General features: G+C 43.9%; 1 protein-coding gene across 2 annotated transcripts in view; it reads right to left on the reverse strand.

Annotated features, from left to right (window-relative positions):
- The window catches only part of LOC118316269 (plexin-B1-like), a 64,183-nt gene that overhangs the window by 5,023 nt on the left and 46,649 nt on the right, over positions 1–12,511 (reverse strand). For both annotated transcript variants that reach the window (XM_035643919.2, XM_035643920.2), the window contains 16 exons: positions 11,783–12,008; positions 11,447–11,689; positions 9,192–9,368; positions 8,840–8,988; positions 7,673–7,773; positions 7,360–7,577; positions 6,991–7,169; positions 6,389–6,455; positions 5,755–5,901; positions 5,484–5,658; positions 5,147–5,250; positions 4,935–5,019; positions 2,861–3,033; positions 1,895–2,055; positions 769–916; positions 371–435 (listed from right to left, as the gene is read on the reverse strand). In XM_035643919.2, the coding sequence (XP_035499812.2) occupies positions 371–435; positions 769–916; positions 1,895–2,055; positions 2,861–3,033; positions 4,935–5,019; positions 5,147–5,250; positions 5,484–5,658; positions 5,755–5,901; positions 6,389–6,455; positions 6,991–7,169; positions 7,360–7,577; positions 7,673–7,773; positions 8,840–8,988; positions 9,192–9,368; positions 11,447–11,689; positions 11,783–12,008 (2,418 nt within the window). The remainder of the gene's footprint in view (positions 1–370; positions 436–768; positions 917–1,894; positions 2,056–2,860; positions 3,034–4,934; positions 5,020–5,146; positions 5,251–5,483; positions 5,659–5,754; positions 5,902–6,388; positions 6,456–6,990; positions 7,170–7,359; positions 7,578–7,672; positions 7,774–8,839; positions 8,989–9,191; positions 9,369–11,446; positions 11,690–11,782; positions 12,009–12,511) is intronic.

Genomic DNA, 12,511 nt, shown 5'->3' on the forward strand with positions numbered 1-12,511 from the left:
TATTGCAAGTTAGACGGGATTTTGTTTGCTACCTTGGATCCATTTGTCCCTTCCTAAGAACTGGTCTGGTGAAATACAAGTTTTTTTTCCTGATTTGATTCACTAATAAAGCATCTAAAATGCTCATATTTGCTACATCAATAACCTCGTCCTGCGCAGCCTCATCAACAGTGTAATGTGCAGCAGACAGTACAGTAAGTGCGGCCGTCTGCTCTCAGACCATCCATGCGTGGAAACCTCGCAGGCTTTTCGTCTGCCCTCTGCCTGGCACCGACAGATTGTCCCGGGCCTCGCTCTCTCACCTCCCTCCGCGGTGTGTTTTTTTTATGCCTGAGGGTCAGTGGGGCGCTCGGGCCCGCCATGCTCTTACCTCTCCACCATCTGCTTGTAGCGCGGGATGTCTCTGGCATACAGCAACTTGTTGATGGGGGAGTCCTGCGGGAGGGAGACAAATGGAGAAGCGTGTCGGTACCATAAAGCTCTGTCGAGTTAAACTACGCAGCAGGTACAAACAGCATGAGGGCTCATTGCAGCTGTCGTCCTACATATTTATATTACTTGGTTTGTCAGGGAGTGTATCACAGTGACCATAGTGCATCACGATATTAATTTCTAGATTTTATTAGCATTGTGATGAACTACCACGCATGAAGTCCCATTCCATCACGTCCTTAGCATAGTCTTTTTTGGGGTTTTTGTTTATATAACAGCAGAGCTCCGGCGGCACTGTATAGAATTACAATATTCCATTATTTTGGGTCAGCTCACCCGTCCCAGTTTGTGGTCGGCGATGGTGCAAGAATCCATGAAGGTTTGGGCGATGACGGACAGCACGGCATCCACATGGTCCGAGGTCTGCACGTCGAAGATGAACTGTGGGTTCTTCAGGATATTGATCCAGAAGCGCAGTGGTAAACTGCGCGGCAAGACGGGAGAGAGGGCGCACGTGGAAATAGATGAGATTCCACTAATTATATCAGCTATATTAGGACGGGACATATATACAGAGAAAAATATATTTTAATTCAAATTACAGTGAAAAAAAACCAGACAGTTCTCTAAGGAATTGTTTGGTATATTTTTTTAATATGCTTGACTGATACCACTTCCAAAAAAGTTCATTTGGGTTACAAATGACAGCTCAACTTTCCACTCACTAGCAAATTTTGGAACTCGGCACCAAAAGCTTTCATCATTTTTTTAAATTCTTTTTTGTTTGTTGGAGACAAGACGTACTAGTCGGGGATTTCTGCTGGTGAAAGATCGAGAAGTGTGTGACGCCCTGTCGCCAGTCACGACTGCAAGGCTCCAGATCAAAAGACAGCAAGTCGCGTAGTGTGAACCGCAAAGCCATCCAACGTCTTTTAAATTCTTGTTGTGTGAACTTGGCAAAAGGGATAGATCCAGGAACTGATTTTTGGAACATTACAGATGTGATCTAAAAAGAAACACTAGTGGAGTCTTTTGTGTTTCTCTTAGATAAATGGAAAATGGACTGTTTTTATATTGCGCTTTTTGTAGTTTTATCGACCACTCAAAGCACTTTACACACAAGTCACTTTTACCCATTCACACACACATTAGGGTTGAGTGCCTTCAAACTGACGACCTTCTGTTTAGTGGATGACTGTCTCTTCCTGCTGAGCCACAGCTAGAGATCATATTGGTTTTATGAAACACAAATCATGCTATATAAAGACCGACTGTTCTCCACATGTTAAATGTGGTTCAGCTTCACTGGCACATGATGTTCTTGAACCTCTGGATGAAATGACCCTTGCGTGTGTTTATAACTTTGGTCTGCCTGTGACCCCCTTCCCTTGCCTCCATCTCTCCCTCCTCAACCCGTCCAGACTCTTTGTAAGCTGCTGCCGCTGCTGGACAGATACCGTACCTGTTGGTCTTCCAGATGTGGATGGTCTCGGGGTCCGTGATGTTGTGCTGCAGCGCCTGCTCATCCAGCAAGTCGAAAAAGTACTTGACGGCCAGAGGTACAGGGCGACTGGTGCTGAGGATCGCAGTGAATAGATCGTCCACAAACTTCTGCAGCGTGCCCTGTGAAACACAAGTGACAGTGTCGTTAATGTACATGGCTTCGTCAAGTAACCCTGATGATGCCATAGTGATGTCATCAGACATCTCAGACTGGATTTGGAGAGACAATGGAATTTACCAGATCAGAGTCTGATAAACAACACTATCACTTTGCATTATGGGAAATGGAGGATCCATTGTTTTTGGAATTGATCCTACACCAGACACTGAAGTCAGGATGTCTCGGCCTCTGCTCTCCAGATTATGATCATTCTTTTTGTTCACGTGTTGAAGTTCACACTAAAACTATTTCAAAGTATTTATCCAATATACTGCACATATTACTTGTCCACTGCAATTTTTACACCATGCAAATCATAGCTTGAAATCAAAAATCACAAACAGAAAAGATCCAACTGCATTATGTTAGATGTTGACAATTATTTATCACATTGAATATATTAAATATCAAAAAAAAAAAGTAAAATAAAAACAACTGATGTGGCCTGTTCAGGATTGAAAACTGTGAGGACAGAAGAGGGTGTTTATTGTTGGAAGTGCAGTATCGCTGTCCAAATAAAGTGTGATTCACTAAACAACCAAATTAACCCTTTTTTTAAATCAATATAATTTCAAGTATGTCACGATAGTGATAATGACAGTGTCAGAATTCATACTTGGGATCTGAATCTGTGACGTAAGATTATAAAGATTTAACTTTAGCCATGATGACTTATTTTGGGATTCATTTTTATGTGGTCATCTACCATGTGCGTTACTTTTTTAAATATGAGTGAGCGGCACCAGTCACATCATCATCTGTTACCTTCATGGAGAGCAGTCGGGTGAGGTAGATCTCGGGGATAGCCTTGGCTCTCTCCCCACCCCTCTCCCTCACGCTACCCCTCCTGTGCTTGGGCAGCTCCGACTCCTCGCTGGCCTTCACCAGATGCCAGAGCCTCACGCCCCCCTCCTCCCCGTCATCCAGCATGGGGGTCTCTGGGGAATGGCACAGACAGTCAGACACTGTGTGTTTTTGTTGGCTCGGGTAGGGCTTACACGCTGAGAAAAATTAAATAAGGCTTTATTTTACTGAAACTGTGTGAAACTGAGGTTGCTTGTTGAGTTGTTCTGACATGCAATTTTTCCCCCCCAGTTTTATAATCAATATGATTATAAGAGCCTTAGATGATCCAAAGTTAACAGCTCCGCTGTTCTCACTGTGCCTCAGCATCAGGCTTCATCCCATCCAGTGTCGTCGTATGAACACACAGTCAAACAGCGCCCTCTCCTGGCTGCCCAGGCTCTGTCCCACCATTCAGTCTGACATATACAGTATCTACACTTAACTGCTTCAAATTAAATGAAGCCTGGTTTATACTTGAACCCTCCCTCCAAAAGAGGAAAGAGAAAAGCAAGGTGCGGACTGATCTTTCTCTAAAAACTGGAGGTTGAATATGTAAGGATAGGAAGCTCAGGTAAACTTAAAAGTTACACCCTGAAAGGAATCTGACAGGACTGCAAAGCATTCCTAAGAAAGAGATACTAAACTAACTCACATCCTCTCTCATCCTGGTGAACACAACTGTCAACACACCAAAGAGGGCGACCGTCTTGAGGCAATGGGAGCCCAGTAACACAGACAGTGCCATCAAGGAGCCCTTAGACTGCTCAGAAGAGACCTTGCTCAGGTGATCAGAGTGCACCAAATATAGGGTCCCAGCCAAGAGGACTTCTTAGTGGACATACGCAAGGACATGATCGCCAATTTCACCAACACTCTGCAGTGTCCGTGAATAAAGGAGAAGAACTGTCTTTGGGGCTGTCACTGCAAATGAACATGGTGGAACACTTGGTCTGTGTCAAGGCTTTCATTCAGTTCATTGAGTTTTGTAAATATTTTAGACAAATTCCGTAATATTTTCCCCATTTTTTTATTCATAAGTTATCATTGTTTGATGATTATTCAGGATATATGTTGTTATGAGCAAACAAGCCTGTAAATAATCCCTTAGTAGTTCTGTACATTCATTCAGACTGTGAGTGCAAAAGGCCCAGCGTTGCAAAATTACAAAGTTACCCTAAAAACTTACTAAAACGTGTAAAATTCAAAACCCCCTTTAATTTCTGCATCAGAGGCCTCCTACAACAACATCTGAAAAAAATTGAGCTCATTTTTATTTCTATATTTGGGCTTTACAGGGTTAACGACGGTCCCTAACCTCAGCTCCTCATATCGCCGTCTCTCGCCAAAGGCGCAGTAAGCGATGTTGGAGGAAAGCTTGTTTTCTCTCTTTGTTGTTGTTGATGATTTGACTGCTCTGACCGAGTCTCGAACCCGCAGCCTAGGGGGTGGGAGACCGACCGTGCCTACCACTAGGCCAAAAGCCTGTCAGGTGTCAGCACGGGATGTTTACAAGCTCCTGACACGGTGTCGTGTGGTGCGGTCTTTTTTTCACATTTACAGACCCAGGACTGAGCCAAAAACCCAGGTTTTTTTCCCGGTGCACACAGAATCGACAGCTCGCGAACCTTGAACAAATATTCGCTGATTTTTGATAGAAGAGAAAATTTGATTGAAAGGCGCTTACTGCCCCTTTAAGTCCTTGCAAAGTTGCCGGCCTCATTATCAGACCATGGGGTAAAATAACACCCGTGCCAAATTAGGCAAGGTTCATCCTGCGCTACACGACCAATCTGAGGAAAAGGAATGAAAAGTTATTGAATGGTTGAATGCCGAACTAAAAACGACTTATTGCCTGTAGCCACTTTGTTAACACTTTGGCTAATCCGTGTCGATTTGACGACTCGCAGTTCCACTTCATACAGAACAACATACAAATGTAAATCCCTTGCGCGTTTACAATCCACAAAAAAGTGCACGGGCACTCTTTACTTACTTTCTCCAGGCATGTAATCATGGCTGTCATGGAGGAGATGTTTGGTGTTCCTGGCGACGAGGGCGACCGTCGCTCCATCAGGGACCTGCGTCACAAAGAAGTGTCACAACTTTCACACGGTGGGGAAAAACTAGCCTCTCTCTCCAGCTCGATCCTGCACATACATGGATCAAATATTTGTGTGTGTGTGTGTGTGTGTGACTCGCTCTGACCTTGTAGTGTTGCAGTGTGTTAAGGCGCTTCCACAAGCCTTGCACTACGGATGTCAGGTCCTCATCCGATAGGATTAGGTGACCTGCAACACCTGAACGCCACTCTGGAGGGAATAAAAATATATATATGTGCAACTTCAAGCAAATCCGGGGGCACATGGAGAGGCCTGGAAATAGTTTGGTCAGAAGATTTGTTTATGTTTCGATAGAAATGGATTTTCTGCGCTCGCTTATTCGCAAGTCAGAGCGGACGCTAGCCCACAAGCAAATGTGATAAAACGGCTCCGTCTGATGCCCTGCCCGCGCGTGGGATGGTGTGAAACGAGAGTGGTCGTACCGAGATGCAGCGAGTCAACGTGTGGCCTCTGGGAGAAGGAGGTTCCCTTCCAGGTTTGCTCCAGGAGCTTCTCCTTCACCTGGGTGATGGTGTCACAGTCCAGGACCTTGGCAGGTACCGTCTGCGCAGTGGTGCCTCCACCGGCCGCCCCGGCTGGCATCACAACATTGAGCGTCTGGACAGAAATACAGATCGGGTTATGGCTATCAGCCATTCTATAATAAAGCAAAAGGGACACGGACACTTACTGTACTAACACGTGCATACTCACCAGTGTGCGGTACTCCACGTCCTCCCGTAGCAGCCGGTTGTCGTTCAGTGTGTACTTGGCTTTTCCCGTCACCGCGTCCACGGGTCCCTTGTCCACCTGGTGCTTTATCGCCCTGAACAGCATGTAGAACGACTCCCCCGCTGATTCCTGCTCAGGCACAAAGACCGGAGGTCAACAAAACCCCATCAATTAACTCCTTCCATCGATGTCGTGACCAGGCGGTCTCTCTCTCGTCTCCTCGGAGAAATTCGATATCACGGCTTTTCAGTTTTTGTGACATAACAGATGTGTCATTTGAACACGATCAAATATAAAACATTATTGATTTGTGTCACAAGCTTTAGTAAGAAATAAAAACACATAATAAAACAGCCATACTTTTAATAATAGAAGTGGTGGACCTCCAGAACACAATAGGTCACCAGATAAAAAAAAAGGTAATTAGAAAGACCAAAAAATATGTTATATTACTAACTACTTTTTTCTATTATTCATGCTCTTAAACTCGTTCGAGCTCCAAATAAATTGGAACAATCTACAGTTAAAAGGACAAATCTTTCTGGTCGTACAGTTGTTGTCCACATCAAGGCCATGACCTTCGGTCAGGTTTGAAACACTGATGTACTGTACATACCCTCAGAAAGGTGAAGAGACAGATGGACATCCAGTTTGTGAGTAGCTTCTCCACCACAGACTCGGTTCTGGAAAAGGAAGACATGTAAACTAGTCGTTTATGGATGAGGAAGGTCCATTAACCACTTATCTGATGAGGCTGTAACTGCACATTCAGGAAAAGTACTCCATTATGTTTTACTCCACTGTCATGTGTTAGTGTGCAATGGAGGACTGTTATCTCAACTTCAGTCCCGTACAAAGAGGATCATTGTTCACGGGCGGAGCAGCCGAGCTGCGTAAGACACTTGACTCTGAAAAGGGGAGAGGAGTCAGAGGAGGTGATGATCCGCGGTGCGATCCACAAATGTGCTGTGGAGCAGCCATCGCGAAAGACGTTCCACCAATCTACAGTAACATCACCTGGTCTGGACAAGAAGGTCCTCAATAATAACAGAGCTTAGTACTGTAACGAAGTACAAGTACTTTGTCCAAAGGGTTTCTCTGCAATATTGTAAGGTCTTGACCTTGACTCTGTTTAGTGCCTTGAGAGAATGAATATTAATATTTGGCACTCTACACAAATAGAATCAAACTGAGGATGAGATGAAACGTCTTCCTCACCTCCGGAGCATCAGTTTGGGGTTCTTGGCCACGTACTGCTCCACCAGATCGTTGAGCAGCGTCTTCAGGATGTCTGTGAAGTACTCCAGTTTACCATGCAGCGCCACAGTCAGCAGAGAGGCCACGTAAGCCCGGTCCCTGGGGGAGAACGTCCGCTGCACCTCCAGAGTGTGAATGAACTGGAGAGACAACGCAAATGAGGCGATGTGAACAAAACAAAACAGCGAGGTATTGGGAAAATGAGTGAATACTGAATGAGAACTGAGGTTGAATGATGTCCGTCCCTGAATCTCAGAACAAAGGGTGAAATTTATTTAGATGTGGATCTTGTTCTCTCACAGTAACAAACACACTAGCGTGTTGGCTGACCTTGGTGAGAAACAGTTTACTGTTGAGCAGGTTGGACAGCTGAACCAGCCCCTGCTCCACCGTCTGCCTCCGACTCTCGGGAACGTCCAGATCTCGCCTCAGCGGCGACTCCTGGTGACCCGGGAAGAAAATGCGCTCGGCGTACGCCCGGTAATCCAGGAAGGGAATCCCGGAGCCCACCAGGTCACTGGACATGTCCATCATCTCCGTCATCAGGTCTGCGGGAGGGGGGGAAGGGGGTTGAGGCGATGTGGTAACGAACCTCAGGGCTCAGTGTTTTCCTTGTGTTGGGAACAGGCGGTGTGGATCGTACCTGTGAACTCCTTCTTACAGCGGTCTCTCACACTGGTCTCCAGGTTCTCCAGCTGAATCTGCACCTTCTTATAGTCCCTCATTGCCTGTTTGCTCTTTCTCCTGGCGAACAACAATGACGCACAGACGCAATTAGGTGAAGGAATTCAAAATTGGCTGCAATTTATCTTTAAATGTATTCACTTCAATTCCCCTCCCTATTTAAAGCAGCTGATGTTACCTTTCTCTTCCACTTACCAACTAAGACACTCTTCACAATTATTTTTTTGTGTTCCTGCATTCTCCAAGAGTATAGCTAAGAAGGCATTTATGTTCAAAGATCCATCTGATTGGAATAATTTGCCTGTCAATATAACATCTGTTCCATCTCTATACCTGTTGAAAAATTGCTCTTTCATCTTACTATTGGAACAGCTGTGCATGTACTTATATATCGCATATTGTGATAAAATGTTTAAACTTTACTGTTTGCTATCATTGATACTTTCACTTTCCCATGTATTTACCTCTTATGCAAGACATATGTTAAGCTCTCATTATACACGTGTGTGTGTGTGTGTGTGTGTGTGTGTGTGTGTGTGTGTGTGTGTGTGTGTGTGTGTGTGCGTGTGTGTGCGTGTGTGTTGTTATTGGTTTTTATTTTGTTGTTTTCCTTTTGAACAAGGTTTGAAGACAGGTTTGGGTGGGGGGGAGGCGTTACACAAATCTGTGTTATCTGACATGGTTGGGCCTCCGTAGTCAATAACTGGAAAGTTTGTGAGCAGGAGCCCTACATTAACATGTGGAGGACCCCCGGGTCTACACCTCTCCCCTTTTTGTTGTTGTCCTCCGTGGGATAACGTTGTGACGTCGTGGTTGCTCAAACTTAGCGTATTTTAGCATTTCTTTTATTACGTTTTTGAGTACTCACTATCTCAACTGTATTGTGTAGTGTAGCCATATTTCTGTCATCTGATTTGTGTGGAGGCTCTTGTGAACACAATTGACTTGAAGGATTTTGTTATTTGCCTCTTATTGTCAGACAAAATAAACGGCCATCGCTTCCAAAAATATTCATGGTCCGGGCCTCTTAAGACAAAGTACATAACGCTAGACTAGACAGAAAATGACAACCCGTTAAGGACGATTTGTTAAGGCAGAGGAATGAATGGTAAAATAAGTGTTGTACCTGTATATGAGCACTATGATGAGCACAATGAGCGCCACGATGGAGGCTCCCACCCCGACTCCCACCTGCGCTTCCAGAGGAAACGTGGACTGGGCCTGGCTGTCGTACTGCACTCTGCCCAGGGAGAAGTTCAGGTTCCCCATTTTCACCTGGAAGTCACGGAGACAGACTTTGAACACAACGAGGGAGCTTGAGTTTGAAACAAATCCTTTATGACAATTTGTTGTGAAGTATACAAACTGGCACTGCTGTTATCCACTGCACCGACTAGCTCCTAAATCCTCGTTTTCCGTCCAATAACCCAGGTTGCAGTGGGGTCATGGTGACTGTAACTTGTCTAACGTTTACTCACGGTGAACTCGGGCAGACTGTCCATGCCGTCCTGCTTCTTGCCGGCTGCCACCGAGGGTTGCTGAGCTGGCGGTTCGCAGTACAGGTGGTTGTGGGTCAAGGTTTTCACCGCACACACGCCCTCCCCGATCCGGGCCTCCACCTCATGCTTGTGGATGGCCAGATCCAGGTTCTCTCCCTAGAAGAGATGGAAACACAATGACTCAGTGGGGTTTTCAGTGTGCTGCACTAGAAGAGCTCTCACAGTTCACCCAGATATCGTCCTCAAGCCCAAATATCAGTATACATGTTCATGTAGCACATTGCAAAACATCCTCAACTTCCATTATGTTCAACATAATGTGTATGTATATTTTTTTATCTTTCACCTGATTAAGTCACACATTTCTTACATTAGCTGTGGCTAATTAATGGTTTAATTACTTGCCAAAGTCCCAACTGAAACATTTTGCGGCCATCTGGTTAATACGTGCTCCACAAGCTGGAGTCTGAGTCTTAGTTTGGCTTTTATTTATATCATTTCAGTATTTTTAAGTTGATTGACACGAAGGTTCAGACTGAGCATCATGCATCTATGTGTATAACTTCAAAGTGTTACATATATATACACGTTATTTTAGCAATTCAAATCTTCTGCTGCTTACTTATATGGACTATAATTAACACTCATGTGGCCTTCAAGTGATATCGGAATTATGGTAAATACGCCCCCTTGTTGCCCCCTCGAGTCGTGATTACAAATGGGTAATTTTGAGACCCGAGTTGGGTCAACCAGAACCTTTCAACATTGCGTTGAAGAGGATAAATTCTAGGGATGGCCCGATCTGATATTCCATATCAGTATTGGGGCAATATTGGCCAAAATGACTGGATCGGATATCGGAATAAATAAGAAGTAATACGATCCGATACATTACATTACAGTAAACATAACAAATAAATGCCCATTTACGTATCTAATAAGCCTTGAACAACATTCAGGCATCACATTTTTATGTTAATTTATTATTATTTAATTAACAGTTCGCAGTTCAATTTATTTTTTGCTTCTATGAGAAATAAAACAGCAGTATTCCAGTCATGTTGCCGGCTATGTATGTCTTCCTTTAGGGGAGTTGATTATTTGTTATACAGTTGAGTATGATGTTTTAGATGGCTAGCTTAGGCAAAGTGCATCCTGAACAATGCATTATTAATATTTTATTTATATTTGAGTGGGGAAAAGATTGTATCAGATTAGTACCGGATCGATATCGGCATATACTTAGTGTTGCAGGATTGGTATCAGATCGGACGCGAAAAAGTGGTATCGTCCCATCCCTAATAGATTCAGTATTATTTTTTAACAGTGCAACAATTAAGAGCTGTTGCTTGTTTACATACAATATGTAATCCATGTGCACTTAAATTGATATAGACCAATGCCATTTAGTGTTCTATCCATAACAAACGGACTATAGTCTGCTGGCAGGGTGCAGTTATTACTTCAGCCATTTTGCCATTTTTTCCAATTCATTGTGACAACAAAACACCTGAGCGCGACATTCTCCTAATTCCGACTTCACAAGTGGGAAGTAGGATATTCCTACGAGCACGTAGAGGCAGCATCAGAACTATAATGTTTCTGCGTAATGGGGCCAAAGAAAAGAAAAAGATCCCAAAATAAACCTTGAGTTCTAGTTAGTTTATCTGAGGTTACAAATGTTGAGGGCCTAAGATTAGAAAGAAAAAATTATTCACATTTAGAGCTGCAACAGTTAATCAATTAGTAATCGACTACCAAATTAATCGCCAACTATTTTGATATTTGATTAATTGGTTCAAGTAGTTTTTAAGTAAAAAAGTCTAAATTCTCTCATTTCCAAACAATATCATCGACGTATTAATTGATATTGAAAATAATCGGTAGTTGTAGCCCTATGCACATCATTATTTTGCTAAAGGTTGTAAGTAATAAATACTACATTTTAAAAGTATCAAGTATATTTACTTTCACTACTTTAAAGATTTTAAATAGTGTTACATTGTTTTAGATCAAAGCAGTCTTGGCTTGAGACCTGGCTCGGGACTTTATAGCTAATCTACCTTCATCGCCACCATTTATTTATTTTTATCAGGACATTTCAGTGTAGATGACTGCACCACTCATATTCCAGATGCGTTCTTACTGTAAGTCTCATAAGACATGACTGGATCCACTGGAGAAAAAAAAAGGAATAAAGTGAAGAACTGATGTGAACAGGTACTGGCACCCACCTCCACAGAGATGACGCTGCCGGGCTTGTGGTGGTACGGTTTGCTGGGGTCGTTCTGGTTCAGCGTGTAGAGCTGCGGGTTGGCCTCGTAGCTGAAGGCGCCTTTTCCCACGGCACTGAAGTCAAAATGGAGGCTGTCCAGCAGGAAGTGTACTTTGACCCTGGCGCTCCTGGCCACCGGCCCCACCGCCGGTGTCCGACACAAGATGAGGGAGGAGCTGTTCACTGTGCAGCGGGACTCGTACTGGAGGCGAGTGAGAGAGCAGGAATGATTGAAATTAGGACATTTTGCACGTGAGGCGATGAGATGACGAGCACATGAACAGTATCTCCGTACCTGTTTGACATGACAGAGTGCCCCATGAGGACAGTTGGTGTCTGGCACGATCCTCCTCCATCTCTTCGCGGGACCCTGGTGATCTCTTCTTCCTTCGTGCCTCCTGTTGACGCTGCTCCTTCTCCTCCTGGGAGGGAGCGTATCAGGGGGGCTGAGGGTGACCCGCATCTTTGGTTCTTGGACCACATCCAGGTTCTGACCGGAGACTCTGATGATCCGGCCTCCACTACAGAGGAGGGATGGAAAGTTTGGTGTTAAGGTAAAGACCTAAATTCTCTTAATTCACTTTGAGATAACGCTACTCTCCACTGTTTTATTCAAAATGCTCGGGTGTTAACGTGGCACACTGACGCTTACAAAAGACACTGTGGGCATATTACTGATGGATTAATACCAGTTATACTTTTGATATTTTTAATTTTGACCACAACAACCGTGCATACATTTATTGTTTGAATCTAAAATCTCTCCAACACCTTCACAGTTTCTGTACAAATATGGTTTTAAATTTGAGTGGCAGTTCCCAGAGGCATAAAAACATAAGAACATTAGGCAGTTAAAAGACAATTACAACAATTAAAGACATAAAAATCACTACAAACAAGAAAAAGAAAAATGCAATATGATGTGCAAACACAGCAAGCAGCAGCAATACTGTATAGTTACTGCAGGCAATGAAAATAATACAACAATTCAATGTCATGTTATGTTATTGCACGACGGAAATAG

The sequence above is a fragment of the Scophthalmus maximus genome, chromosome 3 (genome assembly GCF_022379125.1).
Source record: "Scophthalmus maximus strain ysfricsl-2021 chromosome 3, ASM2237912v1, whole genome shotgun sequence".
Lineage (NCBI taxonomy): Eukaryota > Metazoa > Chordata > Actinopteri > Pleuronectiformes > Scophthalmidae > Scophthalmus > Scophthalmus maximus.